The 22,399-nt window shown below is 46.3% G+C and overlaps 1 protein-coding gene across 3 annotated transcripts in view; it reads left to right on the top strand.

Annotated features, from left to right (window-relative positions):
• Positions 1-22,399, top strand: part of SLC41A3 (solute carrier family 41 member 3) — a 283,615-nt gene that overhangs the window by 73,120 nt on the left and 188,096 nt on the right. For all 3 annotated transcript variants that reach the window (XM_069206274.1, XM_069206276.1, XM_069206275.1), the window contains one exon: positions 210-522. In XM_069206274.1, coding sequence (XP_069062375.1) covers positions 235-522 — 288 coding nt within the window. In that variant the 5' untranslated portion in view covers positions 210-234. The remainder of the gene's footprint in view (positions 1-209; positions 523-22,399) is intronic.

Below are 22,399 nucleotides of genomic sequence, written 5' to 3'. Positions count from 1 at the left end.
TTGTCTCATATGAGTCATTCGCTTTAAAAATCCTTTATTTTTATAACTCCTTCAGGGTTCCTGAGTCTCTAAATTGTGTGTTTTTCTGCAGAACATAAAAAGGAGCTGAGGACATTTTCGTAAAAGCAAGTGCTCCATAATACACCTGCTAGAAGAAGAGAGCACAGTAATATCCCCTTATGCTCATATTTCTTTTCTTGTCTCCCTAGAGTTATATAACTTCACCAGATCACTATGAAAAGTGAGGACGTCAGAGAAAGGAAAAAAGAGGGCAGGTCTAAAAGTGGAGAGCAGTCCAGGCATAAAGCAAAGAAAAAGAGTAAACATAATGACAGAAAACTTGGCACTACAGAGAGCGATGATGGCCCTGTGGTCCCTCAGAAGCAGCAAGCTGAAAAGAAAGTGGTCATGGCACAGCTGGAAGAAGAGTCTGCTAAAGCCATTGGCGTGCAGGTCATTTTTCCATACTTGTTGGCCGGCCTTGGCATGGTTATGGCAGGAATGGTGTTGGATTCCGTTCAGGTAGGAGGAGCACATACTATACCCTTCCTAAGATCTGCATTGTTTATTTCCAATCCTTTACTGTCATGTTCTGCTTTTTTTGGTTGCAGTATTAAATATTATGTAGAGCTTGTAGAAACCTAATTAGTATTTCTTTAAAATCAAGCACTAGACATTCTGCAGAATAATTAATCATAATATATATAATATTTACTAATATTATTCTCACCATGTGAAAGTACATCTGTATTAATTTCCTGCTATCCAAACAGATAGTATTGTGTGTCGTGCAGGGCATGTCAAGTACTTTACATTATGTAGTGAAAATATCAGAAGTTCTGTTGCAAAAAAAAGTCTGTAAAAAGGTATTTGAGCTACATGTGTTTTTATCATCTTATATAATGTAGTTATTTCAAGAATGTCAAGAAGGCAAAAGGTTCACTTTGGTGGTAAAAGTAATTGTTGAATAACTGCATTTTGCTTTCAAGTTTACTTCATAAGACGTGTATTATTTATTCTCCTATTCAGAACGTTTTCATTGGGGGTCACTGTTTGGAATTTAGTGGTGACACAAAGAAATGTACTGATTCATTATCTAATTGCCATCATTGAATGGGACTTTGGAAAACACTGCTTCAGAAAGTGACAGGAAATCTGTATCAAAAGATGATGGAACACACTTGTGGCCCGATTCACAAACTGCATTTTCTAATAAGTTGAGTAGTACTACTCAATTGCTACAAATACACTTCACAAGCCTATGCCAAAAACTCTGCTCCTGACACTCCTATCTTTTCTGTGTGGAAATCTTCGCCAAGGTAGTTGAGATCTCTTCGTGTGTAGGCGTAGTAAGTAGTAAATGTGGAGAGAGACGAGGGAGAGTAGTGAGAAAATAGAGAATTACTACTAAATGGGCGGGGTTTAGAGAAATTTCAGAAGGGCTTTGGGGGGAGCATTGCAATAAACAACACACACCCAAAACCACGTAAGACAACTGTAATTCACAAAATACAATTCTAACAACTACTACAGCCCTAAAGGTGTTAAAATACAGCCCTCTAGGGGTGGGTGGAACTGGAGGAGTTTCATTCTGCGGAATTCCTCTGAATTACTTTAAAATTCTGTGGATTTCCACTAAGGGGGCAGAGTGGGCACCGTCATGTGCAGTGTTTACCCCTTGGTGCCCTTACATACTTATGTGAGGGCACCGAGAGGTATGCAGTGAACTACAGTGCAGTACATACCCTTCAGTGCAGTGCACTACAGTTCAGTGCATGCCCCTCGGTGCCCTTACATAATTATGTAAGGGCACTGAGGGGTGTCCACTCCAGTGTATACCCCAGGTCCCCTTACATATTTATGTATGAGCACGAGGGGTATGTGCACTACTCAGGGCTGGAAGAGGGAGCAGTCCCTCTATGTTTAAAAATCACTGCAGTTTAAAGTAGTGTTTTTTAAAAATAGAGGGACTGCTCTCTCTCAGCCACTTACAGTGCGGATGCAATTCCCCCAGTGGATCGGTGGAATTAATTAATAATTCCATATTATGTGAGTAACATGGAATTACTAAATTACTCCAATTCCGCCACCAAAATTAAAAATTCCACCCACTCCTAATGTCTACCCACTGATACTGGAAAAGACACTCCCAGTGATAAACTTAATTTTTTTTTAAATCAGCTTTTAAAAAAAAATTGTTTTTAAGTTGAAAGTGTAACTTTCCACCAAGCTTTCTAATTTGTAAATATAAATAAAAAAATAATACTCTTACTGGGAGAGTATTTTTTTATATTATAAAAAATAATATTTATTAATTAAATTAGTATATCTAAATTATTTTATTATTTAGTGCACATTTAGTTTGATGAGTTAATGTGCTGTAAAAGTGTATTTGACTATTTCCTGATTAATAATAAACACTTTAAATTAATTTTGTTTTATCAATTTATATTATATATTAAAATGTTATTATCTTATTATTATCTGGAGTTTAAGTTTGCCATTGTGAATTGGGTTCTGCGTTCAAAACAAACTTACCCATGTTTGACAGTTTTTTCCGGATTTTATTTAAAAATTTTAGTTTAACCCTGCCCATTGACTTTTTGCATTTATTTTATGTTTCAATTACGTTCTGGGTAATGGTTTGACACAACACAGTTATGCTATGTGTTAGCTTTTTTTTCGTATAAATTAAATGGCATTATTTTTACTTTCATCATCAGGTTAAAATGTTCTTGGTCTGTTTAAGCAACGTGTAAAACCGAGAGAAGAGGTCAGCCTGCCCTTAGCCGATAGATAAAATGCCAAAGGCATTTTTGTGTGTGTGCCAGCGCCTGACATCAGGTTTGCAGTATTCTCAGAACAAAATCAACTGTCTGTTCTTCTTTCGTTGATAATACTATGCAGTAGCTCGCAAAGAAACAAAACAGTGACTGATTCAATTCCAATAAGATAAAGTTCCTGGAAAATGAACATACAGATATATCAGACTTGAAATGCAAAATTGCAAATATTCCATTGCATTATTTGTATGGTGTATGTAAGGTTATCTGAAACTGCAAGCTCAAGCAGTGGAATGGAATCGATATACTGAGATGATCTTCTTCTGCATGCCTTCTGTTTTCATTCAACAAAAGACTTCATAATATCCCAACACAGCGTGTACCCGAGCAGCAGAATTTAATTTAATAGCAATATAAAACAATCAACCAAAGTTCCCCAGAAGTCATTTATGCAGTCCTCGGCTCTGCCTGTGTTTGACAAATGTTACATTGGCTGACATGTGGACCACAGGTTGTCAGGGAGTACGATGGCACGTCGAGGCTGGGACTAATTGATGGTTAGGGGTATTTTTATACAGAAAAAGAAACCTGCGGACTAAAAAATCATGGTGAGTAAGTGAAATAGTTAGTTTCTGTCACTTTACCAATGAATATGACCGATAGACACTTGATCATCAGTTCTGACACAGAACAGTAATATTCTTGACATCTCTCTCCAGTGGTGTGTTGATTCGAAGAGAAGACCTTTGATTTGCTAACTCTATAAAGTTACTTTTTAATTATGGTAGCTAAGGCCTGCTACCTAATATCAGATCCGCCAAATGTGTAATTATGTCTCCTGTGTAAGTATATCAGTAGTACTTGATGATTGCTAAGGCGGCATTGGAGAGCTTAGGAGAGGACCTTATTTGGATTGACAGTGACTGCGAAGACAGTAGGTATAAGAACAGGTGGCACCCTTACCTCCTACCTCTGCTGACTCTGTTGACCATGGAGTATGATGTTGGTGTTTGAGTTGACATTTAGTGACACCCTCCAAGATGATTTTTGGGTGCACATGGAGCAGCCAATGACTGTGTCGCAGAGCACAAAGATATCTTTGAAGCTTCTGCAAGAATATTGAAGAGTCCTGCTGCTTCAAAAGCACACTACAGCACTTAATAATGTTAAATAAAAATGCCCATGTTACAACACTATTAAGTTGAGTTGAGTTGAGTTGAGTCCAGGGTTTGGTAAATCTTTTCAAATAGACGCTGCAGATTAGATGTTTGCATACGATTGGCTTGCAGCTGGTATGTACGTACAGGGTAGTCAAAAGTGGGAGCTAGGATTGCCCAAAAGGACTGGCAACATTGTACATATCTGAGCCTTTCTTTACTGGTGTAATAGTGTTCAGTAATGGGAGTGGCATGGAATTGAAAGCCTGGATGCAATCGCAGACCTGTGCAGTTCTTGTGTCCCAGTGGAGTCTCTTTTCTTTTCAGGGTGCTCTAAAAAAGTAGATCCTGGCTTCTTTATCTTTGTAGTTCTATGGATTGAAAAGTAACTTTGCTTTCAGGCGTTTTATTTTCCTGAGTTCTTCACTGAAGACTCTTGTTGAGCCACTTTGAATGTTCTGAGCAAGCTTTGACATTATCTGCAACCAGCAACCACTCAAGACAATGTAGATACAACAGCTTTGTATTGTAGCTTTTTCCTCATCTCGTGATTGGTTTACTGAGGTCTGTTATTGAGCTTCAAGCATCGCCTGTGATTTTTTGCTGGAGAGAACAAAGCTCTATAATTTCATTGAAGTCCTTGGGGAGCTTTTCCACTGCAGGGTTACTAGATCCACCCACGTACCAACCTGGCACTTGATGAGAATTCCTCTATAAATGACCCTCGCAGACACAATTGTATCCTTCATTCAGACCTCTGAAGAGACACCTATCATAAAGTATCGTTGAGTCACCATAGAAAATGGCTGAGGGTATTTTTGTCTCAATTCTGCCAGTTTTCACCAAACAAACTCTTTGTGATGTCTAATTAAAATATCTATTTACTCTTTTGTATGAACTTTTGGTTGAAATTTAAGTCTAACCCATGAATTTTGCTGCATTACAACCCTGAGCCCTGACTTTCTGCCAAAAGCCTAGCCAAAGGGTGTACCTATTGAGCTCACTGTACGCCTCTCTGAGAATAACTGGATTTAAGGTGTGGTCGTAGTTCGAGTGTATTAAGCCTTAAGATTCACTTCCACATTTCCCCGACCAGCAGTTTCTGATGTAAAGTCATTTTTGAACGCAGAAATGAATTTATTAACACAGATGTTCATGTGAGTAAATTGGCGAGCGTGGGAGGGAGTGGGCAGGGATTGGAAGTTGCACTCGGAGAATGCCCTGTGAGTTTGGAAACACTCACGAGTTGCTCTGATTCCTTCACACTCTAGAAAGGTTGGAGCTTTTTCAGGATTAGAAGGGTAACGTAGATTTACTAAAAGGTGGAGAATGGGAAGGAGTTTCTGCACAACAATGTTTCTTCCATGTCGGTAAATTTCCGCGTGTAGATTAGGTAAAAAGTCAGAAGTGCATGCATACTTGCGCTACTGTTTTATTCTGTAAATATATATGCGTGTATAGAGTCACATGAGAATGGTTTCAGAAATAGTTTCCAAGCGGATGCCAGGAAACCTGTAAAGTCTATGATGTTTAAACTGCAATACGTTCATGAACTCCAAAATTTCGTCAATCTGCATCCATGCCAGAAGGGAATGTTGCTGGTGTGTATTTGCAGAATCGGACTCAGTCTGTTTAGTCCGGGAGCGGTCAGTGAGATGGGATAATGGAGAAAAAGTTAAATATGCCTTCAGGTTTTTTGTATTCCAAATAGCGCAAAGAAAAGAGAAGGCAATTCAGGATTCTTTACGTCTGATAACTTAGTGTGAGTAATTACTTTAAAAAACACGTTAGAGAAACCAAATTAGCACAATAATCGAATTACACGGTTGTTTCGAGAAATAACACCAACGCACGAATGCAAGGAATATACCTTCTTTAAATCCTAGATTTACAAGTCGTTCATCTTGGTCTGCAGTGCGCCTAAAAGCTATGGATATAGTGGCGAACTGTACCTAATCTCAAATGTACGTTTTGCGGTTTGTAGCTATTTCTTTGCGCAAATGTGATTATTTTGCAATTCCCAGCTTTCTCCATACATGGGTCTACACGTAACAGAGATAATGTCAGCCTAAGTAACAAAATATATTTTATTTAAAAAAGAATAGAACAAGAGTTAGGCTCATGGGCGCCATAAAAAAAAGTTTCATTGGAAGAGACTGGAGAAAGTGGTAGAAAAAGCTGTTGTGGTACGCACGATCAAAGTAATTTGAAACTTCAGTTATTCCAGATGAGTTTAATATGTCGAAATAAGAATCGTCAATGTTTGCTACTCTGGTAAAGTAACAGACCGGTCCTGCGACTACAGACACCAGAGAGTGGCACATAGTGCTTTAAGAATTATTCCTGGGGCTTCTGATGACACAATTACACAAATTGTCCAGAGATCCAGTAATGCTCGGATAAATGTCAGGGGTCAATATGGCTCTCTATCGAGTAGTGATATTGTACCCCCATCCAAGTACAATTTCATAAGTGCAGTTTTAATAGTAAAAGTCAGGTCCTAAATAGGCCTAGTCATAACCTTCAGGGTCAATGTTTAGGCAACTCAGAAACCTGTTTACAGTCATTAAATACTAAACGACAACACATTTATACTGATGGAAAGTGTGTAGTCGTCAGGCAGGTGCTCTGGAAATACAAGTTTCTTGAAACACAGCTTTTCTGTATAAAGGTGACATGATAGTGGCTTTGGGTGTGTTGGTATTTGAGATTCCAAAGAGCAGCATGACCGCTGGCTGTCCTGAGGTGTCACGGAAGGGAAGGAAGGGTGGGTGATAAGTACCTGTGGTGCAGCATAAGCAGCATACCTCTATGAGGTGTACCACGTAACATGTTAGGCAAGGAAAGGGAGATGTGTTAGGCAGAACTTCAGTGCAATATTGTGAGTTGCTTGATCAGAGTGTTGGAACTTTCTGCCATTGCCGGTCACGTAGAACTAGAACATTTTTTAGAACTTAGTTTCCATTGCACAATAGATAAAGATCTGGAACATGCCAGTGAGGCACCTGGGGTTGGCCACACTACATTGGATCATGCAACATGCCTTGTAACAACAAAACCATGGGGAAGCAGGTGTTTTGGCGTTCAAAGTCGTAGAGTCTGGAACATCTTAACCCATATCTTGTGGGCAGAATGTAGTCGTCTTGCAGGTCCGAATCTTCTGAAGTCTGGACTGTTCGGTTTGACTTTGGAATAATGCCTTAATTGTGCACATGACATGGCTCGGGGGCTGACAGCTCCAGAGCCTAATCTCATGTTTGAATGCTAACTACCCTCTTGAGTGACCTCCAGAAATAATTTAGTGGGCACAAATGGCCCGATCACAAGTTTTGGACGAATACCTTGGTATCCCTGCACCCTGAGGTATCCATTCCACAGATATCAGTACTTCTATATATGCCATTGGGAAGTGGGGAGCTACATGTAGGGCCCCTTGTTTCCACACTGACATTGAATGTTTTTCACAATTTGCAAGATATTTTTCACCTGCACAATACACCCTTTGAGCAGGTGAAAAGGCAATATTAAAAACGTGAGAGACATAGTACTCTTACAAATCTTGTTATTCAAGAAATGGCCAGAGTTTCCAGCTACATCGGGTATACTAGAAGCCTCTGTGTCTTGTCAAAGAATCCGATTTTCTGGACTATGTTAAAGAAAGTCTGGATTTTATTAAAGACATTAAGGCGAATATTAGGCTTCCCAGAATCTTTACTGCTCAGCAGCAGTGTTAAAGCTGGCATCCTTACGGTGGTCTTACCCCAGATGTTTAGCCCTTACCTTCTGTTTTATTGCTGTATCTTTTTTTGGGCCTTATGATTGTGAGCACATTACCACTTCTAACCAGTGCTAAAGTTCATGTGCTTCTTCCCTAAAACATGATAATATTGGTGCATCCACAACGGGCATGTTTAATTTACCTATAAGTCCCTTGTAAAGTGGTATACCTCATACCCAGGGCCTGTAAACTAAATGCTACTAGTGAGCCTGCAGCACTGATTGTGCCACCCACTTACTTAGCTCTGTAATCAGGGCTCAGGCCTGCCACTGCCGGGCGTGAGTGTGCAGTCTCACTGCCACCCTGGCTTGGCACTTAAAATCTCTTGCCAAGCCTAGAACTCCCCTTTTCTTACATATAAGTCACCCCTAAGATAGGCCCTAGGTTGCCCATAAGGCACGATCATTGTAAGTAAAAGTCGGAACGTATACTTTTAAGTTTGGATGTCCTAGTAATGAAAAACTCATAAAGTCGTTTTACATTACTGTGAGGCCTAGCCCTCTCATAGGTCAGCATTGGGAATTCCTCTAAGTTGTAATTCCTGATCTGAGAGAAGTAGCTGCATAATTTTTAGTACCATTGGAATGGTAGTAATAAATCCTCTTTGATTAAAGTGATCGAAGGGATGGTGAACGGAGCCATAGGTGAGGCAGGCAGCCCCACTGCAGGTGCTTGGGAGGATGCAGCAGCCTGGAGGCGAAACTACTTGTACCAACCAAGGCTGACCAGGAAATGTTTGCAGAGTTGTGGTCCATTTCCTTGTGTTCTGTGTTAAGGTTGGTTGGAAATGCCTTCCCCTAAGAAAAAGGGGCACCAAGCTCTCTGTGGCCAGGAAAGGTAAAAGGAATGAGATAGCTACAGTCAACATTTCTGAAACCAGGGTGTTGCAAGGCCGCAAGTCTAATGTACCCCTTCTCCACGATGCGGTCTCCGTGATGTGTGGGGATTGCTCTTTGGTAGCTGGAGTCGGCTAAGACTTTGGCTGATTTAATAAAGGATTTTGTGGGAAAGCACATTAAGCCATTTGAAATACAAGGCTCTACAAAAAGGGCTCTCTCATCATCCTTAGGCAGAGGGCTGTGGGAATTACGTGATTCTCAGGAAAAGGAGGTTTTGTATTTAAATGGTAACGCTGGAACAATATACCCTCGTCTTTCCTCCTCCCTGCTTGTTCTGACCATCTTAACTGAGCTTTTTGAGCTCTGAAGAGGGCAGAAGGGTAGTGGGGGGCTCTGAGGAGAGTATTAGTCCCAGGGCAGGTTCTGTAATCAGCACCCCAGAGTGTGCTGATGGCAATGCCTGATTTGGCTGGCGGGCTGCCTCACAGTGGTGTTCAAGGGACCCTGGCCTCTTTGTTGGCGAACATGGATTCCTCATTAATTGCCAATTTTCCGATGTCAGATGTGCTCCTATTATTACAGAAAACCCTAAATAGCCTTCTAGAATCCCCACCAGCCACAAATGTGTCTCTGAAATCGGAGGCTGGTACATTTAAGGAGGTTCTGGCTGAGCTCAAATCTATTAATTCCTGCATGCCTTTGCTAGTGAAGCCGGTAGCCTCACACACTTCAATGCCTGGTGACGCGGGCCGGTCCAAGGGGGAGTACAGGGTAACACTATTAAGTATGTGTCAAGATGACTAATGTTAGTGAGAATATGGAATCATAGCTGGTTTGGGGATTGGCTTTAGGAAAGATAGGGGTAAGGGGAAAAAGCAAAGGCTTCTCGCCCAGATCAAGAGATCCACACACACTCTGCAAATAATCAACATATGAAAAGGAGAGTATTCTTAGGGGAAGAGGGTGTGTTAAAAAGAGCTATGGGTTGGGTAAAGGAGGTTACCCCAAAGCTTCAGTTATGTCCAAGGTCCAGCAGTAGAGGATGTAGCATTCAAGGCCATAAAAAGGGAACCAAGGCCTCCAAAGGATCCAGAAGTATGGTTTGTGTTGCTGCAGATGTTTCCTCCAACCCTACTGTAAAGAAGTACCACGAACTTTTAGTGTTTTGTCACATAGACTTAGGAACAGCCCATGGCAGACCCCAATCTCCCGTATGGACTCGAGTAACGTTTTTGTATTTGGATGTGACCCAGAAGGGGAAAAAACTACTCAATGGAAGCCATTGAATAGGTCAAACTTGTTAAGTGCTTTCTCTGCCTGCAAGGCCTTAGAGGAGATAACTACAAGGGATATATACCAAGTAGCCTTTAGAGAGACCTAAGAAGGAAGAGAAATTGCCAAAGTTACTTTCAGTTCTCAATTGTTTGTGGGTTTGGTTTTGGGCGCTAGTGAAGAGCTCAATAAACTTGGCCTAAGAATTGCAACAGAGGTTGAAAACACCCAGCTTGAGTTGACCGTATTTGCCACCCACACAGGTTTAATTCTGTGCCTTTAAACATGGTAATTGGTCCAGAAATAAACTTGACTCCTACCTGCTTGGAGGATCATATTAAGGGTTCTCTTGAGATAACCATCCCTTCCCACTCTACACAAGTAATGTTAGATCCAATCCCACTTCGAGGTAGATTTGTGCATCTAAGCGTTGATAGGTAAAGTACTGGTTCATGTGGGGTGCGGACTAGGAAAAGGCCCCACCCGCCACCAGCGGAGTTGTCTCCTAGAATGTCCATGGTTTATGAAATTTGAGGAGTACATCTTATCTCACCAGAATATGGGAGAAAAATGTGTTAATATCTTTACAGGAGACTTGGTTGGCGGGGGATCAATTTCACTTAAGTGAATTGATGGACTTTGTAAAAGATGGAATAAAAGCAGGACCTGGGCGGGTAAAAGGTGTGTTAATGACACTGATATCAACCAAATGTATTAGAGAAGCAAGAATAATTCAAACCAGTACCTTGTGGATCCTGAATTGCTATCTGGACTTGTATAATGGAAGTAATCACCTTAAAAGTTTAATAATTGTTAACATTTATGTAACTCAGAATAAGACCCATAAGGAGACGTGGAGGACTTCCAGAGGGATCTTACGTCCTTGGTGGAGGCCCTGGGAGCCCCCTCCCCCCAATTCTTCTTTTAGGGGATTTTAATCATCGCTTAGTCCCAACTCAGGTAAAGATTGATTGTAGCGACATGCTACCTTCTCCCATTGTGTTCGATCTAGGTATGATCTGCAATTTGTAAGATTCCAGTCTATGCTAGGTTTTGGGTGCTTAAATGGTCGAATCAGGGAGGATATACTGGCGGCTCAAACATTTCACTATGGGAAGCATACCTGCTGTATAGATTATGGACCTCATTACAACCCTGGGGGTCGGTGTTAAAGCGGCGGTAATACCGCCAACAGGCTGGCGTAAAAAAAAAATGGGATTACGACCACAGCGGAAACCGCCAACATAGACAGCCACTTTAACACTCCGACCGCCACGGCGGTACAGACAAACAGCATGGTGGTCACGGGCAACAGTCAGGCGGAAGACAATGTACCCCCCACACTATTATGACAGGCCAATCCGCCACCTTTTCTGGGGCGGATTCAACGCAAACAAAAACACGTCGGAAACAGGACTTGGTAGGAGAAACACTCACCTCTACACAACCCACGAGGAACCAAGACGCCATGGAGCCTGAACACCAAATACTCCCTGCAATTGTCTTCCTGCTCCTCTACCAGGAGCTCGACCGACGGCGGCGACGACCACGGTGAGTACTGCACCTACAACACAGGGGAGGGGGGAGGGAAAAAAGAGTGACACACACACACGCAACACCCCCACCCCTACCCTCACCCACAACAACACACAGACCAATACATGCTGAAACATTACATTTATACCCCTCCCAACCCTCCCTGAAAGAACGCAAGGACAAATGTAAAATCCATTAGTCAACATTTTATATACACTAGAAACAGATATGTACACCAAGAATTCAAGTCCAGGTACTGCACCAATATAGTCCGTGGACCACTGGGCCCAAAATGCATGGGCGAGGCCCACACAAGATACCGGATCAAAACGGAGAGAACACTGCAGGGGCATCAGATGGAAAAAAACAGGCACCTCAGGGGGAAGGGAAGGGGGGGCACCTCAGCCGGATGAGTGCACAACGCCAGCTCCATGAGGGGGCTCCATGCCCATTGATGTATCCTGGGGAGTGCAAAGCCACAGTCTCTCAAGTCTCTCCAGTGGGTGGTTTGCCCACTGCTTCATCCTGGGGAGTGCAAAGCCACAGTCTCTCAAGTGTCTCCAGTGGGAGGGTTGCCCACTGCTTCATCCTGGGGAGTGCAAAGCCACAGTCTCTCAAGTGTCTCCAGTGGGTGGGTTTCCCACTGCTTCATCCTGGGGAGTGCAAAGCCACAGTCTCTCAAGTCTCTCCAGTGGGTGGGTTGCCTACTGCTTTATCCTGGGGAGTGTGGATAACACTCTCCACTGGTTGTGGAGGGGGCTTAATGCCCAATGTGCTTCATCCTGCCAAGGACTGGGGTAGTGGATGCCTTTCTCCCCTGGTTCTGGAGGGGGCTTTGTGCCCAGAGTGCTTCATCCTGATGAGGACTGAGGTAGTGGATGCCTATCTCCACTGGTCCTGGAGGGGGCTTTGTGCCCAGAGTGCTTCATCCTGCCAAGGACTGAGGTAGTGGATGCCTTTCTCCACTGGTTCTGGAGGGGGCTTTGTGCCCAGAGTGCATCATCCTGCCAAGGACTGAGGTAGTGGATGTATCCCTCCACTGGTTCTGGAGGGGGCTTTGTGCCCAGAGTGCTTCATCCTGCCAAGGACAGAGGTAGTGGATGCCTTTCTCCACTGGTTCCGGAGGGGGCTTTGTGCCCAGAGTGCTTCATCCTGCCAAGGTCAGAGGTAGTGGATGCCTTTCTCCACTGGTTCTGGAGGGGAATTTGTGCCCAGAGTGCTTCATCCTGCAAAGAACTGAGGTTGTGGATGTGACAGTCCAATGACGGTGGGGCAAAATGGAAGCTGCCCAGGCCCCTGGAACTGACCACCAGCCTCGTACGAATGACCACTGGGGATGGCAGCCATGTCTGCGGTGGTGCCACTGGCTCAGGATGTGGCATGGCTGCTGGCGGTGGTGGCGGCGGGCTCAGTCGCGGCGGTGCTTGCGGCGGTCATTGGGCAGCGGTGCTGGTGGTGGGCTCACTGATCTCGGTGCTGGTGGCGGTGTCATGAGCGGCAGTTCTGGTGGGGGGCTCACTGACCTCGGTGCTGGCGGCGGTGTCATGAGCAGCGGTGCTGGTGGCGGGCTCACTGACCTCAGTGCTGGCGGCGGTGTCATGAGCGGCAGTGCTGGTGGGGGGCTCACTGACCGCGGTGCTGCTGAACGGCACAGTGTCTGCGGTGCTGGTGAAGGGCTCAGATTCTTGGGTGCTGGCGGCGGTGCCCGTGGCGGCGGTGCATGTGGTGGTGCCGGTGGCGGTCTTATCTGCCGTACAGGTTGGCGGCGACGTTGACTTGCCTTTCTTTTTCAGGCCCTTGCCCACCTTGGATGGTGGCGTGGCTGTCTTGCCACTCCCAACTGTTGTCTTGGCTGAGCCCTTGGTGGCAGGTGTTTTGGCCTTCTACCCTCCGGGATGTGGGCAACTTCTTCTGTTTTGGAGATGGGGGACTGTCCTTGGACTCGCTCATTGGGACACTGGCAGCCCTGTTGCTTGGCGCACTCCAGAATCCGGATATTTCTTGCACCACTGTGCCTGGTGATGTGGTGGCTGAGGTGCTGGGTTGGGACCTGGAAAGGTGGGCCCTAGGGGACAGACGGGGGGAGGTGTAGGGAAGAGGTCAACATTTGAGAGGAAAAGCTTTTTTGACACACTGGGACAGGTAGATGGAGGGTGTTTGGGAGTGGAGGAAGAGGTAGGGGTTGTAGGAGGTGTTCATATGCTGCCTTTGGGTGAAGGTGCATGGGCTGGAGGCATTCGTGAGGTGGATGGCTGTTCGGTGGGTGTGTGGCTGCGTTTGTGTAGTTTGGGAGGAGGGCTCGCAGACACACTGGGAGAGGACACGGGATGTGTGAATGGTAGTGGGGGTGGTGACTGCACGTGAATGGTGTGTGGTGATTGGTGTGCTGGTGATGGAGGTAGTGGCTGAAGATGTAGCGCATGCAGGTGTGAGTGGAGATGTGACAGGGAGGGAGGAGGGAGACGTGGAGGAGGGGGACACAGTGGAGGCAGTGGATGTTGGCATGTCTGCATGGGTATGATACTTGTGTGAGTGCCTGTGGGATGTGTGGTGCTTATGTTTGCCAGGGCCACCCTTGTGTGTTGAGGTGTGTGCATGCTGGTCTGATGGTGTGCTTGGGATAGGCTGAGGTACTGGGGATTGGGTCTGGGTGGAGGAAGTTGGAGGTGGGAGGCTGGACACAGGGACAATGGCTGCCATCAGTGCAGAGGCCAGAGCCTGAAATGCTCTCTGTTGTGCTGCCTGGCCAGAATGAATGCCCTCCAGGTATGCACTGGTCTGTTGCAACTGCCTCTCTACACCATGGATGGCATTCAGAATGGTAGACTGCCCAACAGTGAGGGATCTCAGGAGGTCAATAGCCTCTTCACTGAGGGCAGCAGGGCTGACGGGGGCAGGGCCTGAGGTGCCTGGGGCAAAGGAGATGCCCACCCTCCTGGGTGAGCGGCCACGGGACACACGCTGAGGGGCTGCTGGGAGGGCGGTGCTGGTAGGGGGGGGTCGTGGTTGTACCTGTTGATGCAGGGGCACAGAGGGGCCCGCCACCGCAAGGGAGCTCCCATCAGAGGAGGAGTCGGTGTCGCTGGTCTCTCCTCCTGTCCCCGCCGTGGAGCTCCCATCGCCCTCCGTCCCACTGGTGACTTCTGACTCCGTTGTCTCGGCCTCCATGGCCATGTGGGATGCAGCTGCCTCCTGCTTCGGTGGCACAGCTCCTCCACCTGATGATGCTAATAGACACAAGAACAGGGAGACCACAAAATGGGGGGGGGGGAAGAAAGACATGTTCAGTGCATGCCATACCGCTACAGTTGGCGGACACTACTGACACAGCAGCCCTCTGCACTACGCCATGCACTTAGAGTTCCCTAATTAATCACAGGGACATGGGGTACATGGCCTATGCCCGATTGGTGCACACCTTGAAGTCACAGGAGCCTGACTAGGTGTTGATGTCTCTTACCACTGGTGAGGTTGGGGTGCTACTTAGCCTGCCTCACAAAGGGTCCTTGCCTACAAAGCTCGCCCTAGTCTAGGGGAACCCACTGCCCAGCTCCCCTACCCAGACACCTCCAATGCGCGCAGAGTCAGATGGATGTGACGGTACTCACCCCCTTGTGACTGCTGTGATGCCCTCAAGCACCCATCCAACTCCGGATACGCCACCGCCAGGATCCGGAACATCAGGGGGGTCATGGTGCGACGGGCACCCCTCCCACATTGGGAGGCCATCCCCAGCTGGGCCTCCGCCGTCTTCTTGCTTTAGCGGCGAATGTCCGGATGTCCTTGGCGATGGCACGCCAAATATCCTTCTTCTGGTGGGCGCTGACCTAGAGGAATAGTACAGTGGAAAATTTAACACTTTTACCGTGCAGACCGTCACAGTCATTGTCCCACGTTCCCACCCTTGCCCTGACGCACATACACTCACCGTCTGATCATGCAGGCCTCATCTCCCCCGTATCTTCCATCCACACCACTCCAAACAGGCATTGCCCATACAGCATGCTCACCTGTTTGTCTGGAGGACCATAGTGTAGCATGTACTGGGGGAGGACCCCATCCACTAGTTTGTCCAGCTCCTCCGATGTGGGGGCAGGGGCCCTTTCCCCAGACACATGAGCCATTGTCGCTTCCAGACTGAGGTCACAGCAGCACTTGCAGTGTAGATCCTCTCCTGTTGAAGATCAGGTATCAAGTGATTGAACAGACAGAAAATGGCGGTCACGTCCGCGGCAGTGCGTACCGTCACCGCTGGCGTACATTGTCATTGGCTCCCGGGACCCATAGGGTCCAATGTTAACCAATGCAGGATTGCGCCGCGGTCTTCGACCGCCTACTGTGACGGTGTACAACACCAGCGCAGTTACCTCATATCCCCTTGTCCCACATTACAGATCAGGCAGCCACCATTTCAGGGGGCCACATGGCATTAATTTTAAAAGCGTCACACATTTCTAGGCCTTGCATACACACAGAGACAGGCACATAGCGGATTGACAAATGTGTGCAATAAAATTGTATTTTTCCTACCTCAGTGTTGGCTGACTCTGTGCTCGCTGTTCTCGTCCTTAGGGCACGTCCGCTGGGGCAGGTGATGAGATGGTGGCATCCTCCGGTGTACAGACCGCTGGTGGACCTGTCGACAATGGAAGAGAGACATGTAATAGTCACATATAGACTTGCTCGTGCCACAATCCATGAACTGTGTGCCCAGTTGGAGCCAGACCTGATGTCAGCTATCTGCCATCCCACAGGAATCCCCCCTCTAGTGCAGGTCCTGTCAGTACTCCATTTCCTGGCAAGTGGGTCTTTTCAAACTACAGTGGCCATAGCATCAGGGATGTCTCAGCCAATGTTCTCAAACATGTTGTGCAGAGTGTTGTCTGCGCTGGTGAAACACATGCGCAGCTACATCGTGTTCCCTCAGGTGGAGGATTTGCCTACAGTGAAAGGTGACTTCTATGCCCTGGGACATATCCCCAACATCATAGGTGCCATTGATGGGACACATGTGGCCTTGGCCCCCCCACGCAGGAGTGAACAGGTGTACAGAAACCGGAAGAGCTACGATTCTATGAATGTGCAGATGGTGTGTTTGGCAGACCAGTACATCTCCCATGTGAACGCCAAGTTTCCTGGCTCAGTGTATGACGCTTACATTCTGAGGAATAGAAGCATCCCTTATGTGATGGGGCAACTCCAGAGCCACTGTGTGTGGCTAGTAGTTGAGGACAAGGACCCTATACCGTGTGAATAGTTGTCTGGGTCTGGTGTTGTCCCTAAGGGTTAGTGTGTGTATAACAGTTGTCCCTCGACATTTGCAGGTGACTCTGGGTGCCCCAACCTGTCATGGCTACTGACCCCAGTGAGAAATCCCAGGAAAAGGGCAGAGGAACGCTACAATGAGGCACATGGATGAACTAGGAGAGTCATAGAGAGGACCTTTGGTCTCCTGAAGGCCAGGTTCTGGTGCCTCCATATAACAGGTGGTTCCCTCTACTACTCACCAAAGAAGGTGTGCCAGATCATCGTGGCCTGCTGTATGCTGCACAACTTGGCTTTGCGACGACAGGTGCCTTTTCTGCAGGAGGATGGTCCAGAAGGGGGTCTTGTGGCAGCTGTGGAGCCTGTGGTCAGTGAAGAAGAGGAGGCAGAAGAGGAGGACATAGACAACAGAAACAACGTGATCCAGCAATACTTCCAGTGAGACACAGGTAAGAAGACATCACCACTTCCTACATCTGATAAAATTGTAAGAACTGTCATCTGTCTGTCACTTTCACCCAGTGTATGGGCCCTGACTTGTCACTTTGCCTTTCCATTTCACAGATGTGGGTTCCACTGTGTGACCTCTGGTATGTTACCTCATGGACTAGAGCTGTGTGACATAGGTATGTTGACAAATTGAATGGACATTGGTATTTTCCTCAGTTATTGCAAATACACATTTGTGAAAGCACAGACGGACTCCAGATTGTTTTGTGATTCAAGGGTGTTTATCTAAGTGCAAAATGGTGGAGGTGGTATTAAAGTGGTCAGGGGTGATGGTGGAGGAATGTCCATGGCAGAGTCCAGTCTATTTGTCTCACAGGTGCATTGTCCAAAGGGGCATAGGAAGTGGAGCTAGGGCAGTTTAAGGATGGACAAGGTGACAAAGTGGGACAGAAGGATGACAATCAGGGTGGTCTCATTTCTTGGCGGGGGTCTTGGCATTGTTCTCTGTCCTGGATCTCAGGGACCGCTTGCGGGCTAGTTCTCCATCTGCAGGGGGTGGGGTGCTGGTGTGGTGGTCCTGTGGCGGTGCCGCCTGTCCTCTAGCGCCGGCGGAGGTGGTGGGCAGTTCATCGTCCAGGCTAGTGTCAGGGGCCCCTTGTGCCACAGTGTCCCTCCTGGTGTTCACAAGGTCCTTCAGCACCCGTATAATGGTGCCCAGGGTGGTATTGGTGGATTTGAGTTCCTCCCTGAACCCCAAATACTGTTCCTCCTGCAGCTGCTGGGTCTCCTGAAATTTGGCCAGTACCGTTGCCATCGTCTCCTGGGAATGATGGTATGCTCCCATGATTTTGGAGAGGGCCTCCTGGAGAGTGGGTCCTCCCCCTGTCGCTCAGCAGACCTCCCAGTTCCCTGGTTTTCCGGGGCCTCTGTCACCTGAACCGTGTGCCCACTGCCACTGCCCCTAGATCCCTGCTGTTCTTGGGGCGGTGGGTTTGCCTGGCTTCTCTGTAGTGGTGGACACATTGCTGCTTGACGTGTCCTGGGGACAGAGGTATGGGCCCGCTGGGTGGGTGCTGTGCTGGTGTTTCCTGAGGGGGGATGCTCTGTGGTGGCCTGTGACTGTGTCAGGGGAACCGACTGTCCCGAGGTCCCAGATGGGCCTGGCTGGTCGTCTAGATCCAGTTCGACAGAGCTGCTGTCATAACTGTGGGTCTCTTCTGTGGGGGGAGTGGACATGTCTGGAACCTCCTGTCCGGTGACGTTGGGTAGGGGTCCTGCAGGGGTGTAAAGGCATGATTATTGCATCTGTGTGTGCCATGGTGTGCAATGGGTGGGTGACCATGTACCCCAGTGCTTTCATTCTTGTGTAGGACATTGTGTGATATTTGGTTTGGGGATCTGTGTAGGTATGTGTAGTGGACATGCATTGGTGATGGGTGTCCATGCTCTGTTGTTGCATGCAGGGCTTGGTGTTGGGATGGGTGGTTTGTGATAGTGGGACATATGTGAGGAGTTGGAGTGATGGGGGTGAGGGTGGAGGTACGGTGGTGTGCTGCACCTGTGATCCGAATAGCTGTGGCTCTACCCGGATGATTTCCTCCACCATGACCCTGAGCTCCTCAGAAAACCTGGGGTGTCTTTGCGGTGCCATGTGGTGGTGTGGGTGATGTGAGAGGTGGTGTGTGTTGTGATGTGTGGGGTGATGTTTATGGGTGTGTGGTGTTTTGTGGGTGGATGTGTATGAGTAATGGTGTTGTGTGCCTCTGTATGCTGGTGTGGTCTTTACTTTTCTGTCTCTCTGCTTCTTCCAAATTTTTGGTTGTAAGGGTTTGTGGGTAATGTGGGTGTGTGTTTTATATTGTATTGGGTATGTGGGTGTGGTGTGTGTATGTGTATCAGGTGTGTGTATTTCGATTTGTCCAATGTGGTAGTGTTTTGTAAATATGTGTGTATTTTGAGCGCGGCGGTACAAACCGCCAGTGGAATACCGCGGGTGAAAGACCGCCACATGGATTTGTGGGTCGCGATAGTGTGGGCGTATTCCTGTTGGCGTGACGGTGGAGGTTTTGTTATCGCCAGTGTATCACTGACCTTTGGTGTGGCGGACTTGTGTGGGTGTCTAGATTTTGGCAGATATAGAGCTGTGGGTCGAAATAGCTGTGGCGGAACGCCGCAGCGGTGTGTTGACGGTCTTCTGCACGGCGGTAAGCGGGATTTACCGCCAATGTTGTAATGAGGGCCTATATGTTAATTCCGGCATGGTTTTTTGATATCTGCATAAGCTTCAAGGTTTTAGGAATAAGAGGTAGAGATCATTGCGCTTGAAAACAGCCCTATGTGCAGCTCCCTACCGAAGACAATGTGTGATACTGATGGAAGTAGCCTATCTTAGAAACAAGAATCATGAAAGATATATGTTCCAACTGATGCAATTCCAAATGGTTTATGATTTGGACCTTGGGGAGGTACCAGGTCCGGGAATCCTAGAATGGTACTCAGTCGTTAAGCAGTAAAGCGTTTGAGCCCCTTAGTCAGGATATGTAACCAGAAGGCTAAAGGAGATACTTCTACTTGGTCCTGAAAACAGTTGTGGTTTGACAACAAGTGCTTAATTGCCAGGAGGAAGTTGAGGAAAGCAGAAAATATACGGCATCGGAATAAAGCAATTGCACTTTTGGTAAATATGAAATTTTTACATCTTGCATTTGCCTTAACAAATTTTTTTTAATTAAATTTGTAGTATGAGTATTATATTATGAAATTTTAACCAAGAGAATTATTGTATTATTGTTTTAAAGACATGTCTAAACACTAATAAAAGTCTTGACTTGACTAAATCTTCTTAACTTGCAAAGTCGGATTTACTATTACTATTTTTTAGACGTGTCGCTTTTAGAAAGTGGGCATTTCTCTGCTTTCACTGCCCTGTGTGCCCAGAGCCTATCTCCAAAACAAGTCTACCCTTGGCTGGGTGACAGCTACACTTATACATTCCCTCCAGACACCCACAACACAGGGTACTCAACTGCATCTGCGTACTAATGGGTCTTCTTGACAAGGAGGTTGGGAAGGGCTCACACTTTCACCTCAAAGAGTAGTAACTAGAGTCTACAAAAAGGGGCCGATTACCTCCCACTGATAGTCTGGAGCTGAGGCTGACCTGAAAGGGGGACCTATGCACTTTACAAGAACTCTTTGTAGTCACCCCTTCACATCAAAGGCATTTTCTAGTATAAGTATTAGGTCTGTGACCCACTAAAATCAGTACACTTCTGGACTCAAGAAAACATTGCAGGATTAAAGACTGCTGTGTGCCAGGATTGCCACTCTGCCATGATTGACTGCTCTCATAAACTGGTGCTATGCTTTGCTGTGCCACCCTGCTGCCTGCTGATCTCTTCCCGGTAACAGAAAACTCGTTCTCCAAACCCAGAGTGACTCAGAGCGGCTTCTGCTTTCTTTTGCCGCTTGCTACTTTCAAACTGAACACAAGCGGCTTTTGCCAAACTTTGCTGCTCGCATCTGTGAACTGCCTGGAGTGGCCCTATATCCCTTTGCCTCTCGCTACTTGCTGTCAACCCAAGCAGTGTTGCCCAACTTTGCTGCTTGTCCCGGTAAACCGTTCAAAACGGCTGTGCTTTCCTTTGCTGCTTGCTGCTTTCAGTCAACACCGGGTGGCTTTGCCAAACTTTGTCACTGTACCAATGAACCCTCTGGAGCTGCCCTGCTTTCCTTTTCTGCACACTACTTTTAGCCAACCCGAACATCTTTGACCAGCTTAGTCGCACACAGCTCCTCAAGAGGAGTGCAGCCAGGACAGTACCGGAATCCATCAAGCATCGCTCAAGTGTGCCAAGGAGTCCCCGGCACCACCCCTTTGATCTCTGCCTTTGCTCATCAAGCTTGCTTTATTTTTGAGTCTGCAAAGCAAACATCTCTCTATTTATGAATTCAATCTGTATTATGCTGATCTTAAAATTAACCAGATAAACAAACTTTATTTTTCTACATCCATGTGGAGTCTTTGTCTGTAGTGTATCTTGTGAGTTTACTGTGTGTGTTGCACAAGTACTTTACACATTGCCTTTTAAGGTAGGCCTGCTTACTGTGTGCCAAGCTACCAGAGGGTGAGCACAGGCTAATTTATGTTGTGTCATTCACTTGCCCTGACTAGGATTGTGGTCCCTAATTAGATAGGGGGCATACCTCTGCCAACTAGAGACCCAATTTCTAACAAGCAGCAAAGGAGAAATCAACACATTTAATACAAGAACTACACATACTCTAGTAAACACAAACAAAATACACCAATAGCCACTCAGGGCCCTTCATCCAGTATACTATAGTTTATCAGGGATTCCACTTCCTCTTTTCTTTAGTATGAAACTAAACTACTACATCCATCCAAGTATCCATGAATCCCTGTCCATCTGTACAATGTACCACTACATCCTTTCTCCACTGAAACATCACTCTGTCTTTTGCCCTTCTCCTAGTGAAAAAACACTATTTTATTAATAAATCTGAGTAGGCAAAAGGAAAAAGGAAACAAGAACTCAATTCCACGAGAAGTAAACAGAAAGCCATATCTTAGATCTCAACCAACTAACCGTAATGTTGTCCTATTGATATCTGTAATAGCATATCATACCCACTACCTTTTTTCTGTTGGCAACGATAATAACTTGAATCCGCGTTTTTTATAGTATTCAGACTTTATGTAACATAGTCTAGTACATCACATTGTATGGCAAAGCACAGAGGCTTCAGCTATGCTGGTTTAAAGTGTGTTCACCATATTTTCAGCAACCCCCTTCAATTCTTTCAAAATAAAATACTTTGAAGACTGAGGGCCTGATTTAGAGTTTGGCGGATGGGGTTGCTCCATCACAAACATGACTTATGTCCAGTCCTCTGTATTACGATTCAATAATATCCTATGGAAATCGTAATGCAGCAGACGGGATATTTGTCCAAACTCTAAATTAGGCCCTGAGTCTCCTGACCAGTCAGCAGTCTTTATAATATCCACAAGACATGTAACAATCTGGAACGCCTACAAAACCACTGCCATTGAACCTATGATTGAGTGAGCACCAAAAGTTGACACATCAACACCAGCTTCCCTCATTATCAACTCAATCCACTCTACCAAGGTGGGTGAGGTCACCACTTGATGAAGCGGCTTCATTCGAATAAGCAATTGTCTTGCTTCCAGAGGCCTCATTTCCTTAATACATCTTTAGTATTCCTTTAGACACCTTACTACACACAGTTTAGGTTGTGAAGGAAAAGCTAGATGATCAGAAACTGACCTAG

The sequence above is a fragment of the Pleurodeles waltl genome, chromosome 9 (genome assembly GCF_031143425.1).
Source record: "Pleurodeles waltl isolate 20211129_DDA chromosome 9, aPleWal1.hap1.20221129, whole genome shotgun sequence".
NCBI lineage: Eukaryota > Metazoa > Chordata > Amphibia > Caudata > Salamandridae > Pleurodeles > Pleurodeles waltl.
The sequence above is the reverse complement of the archived record's forward strand: the minus strand, read 5'-3'. Positions and strand labels throughout refer to the sequence as shown.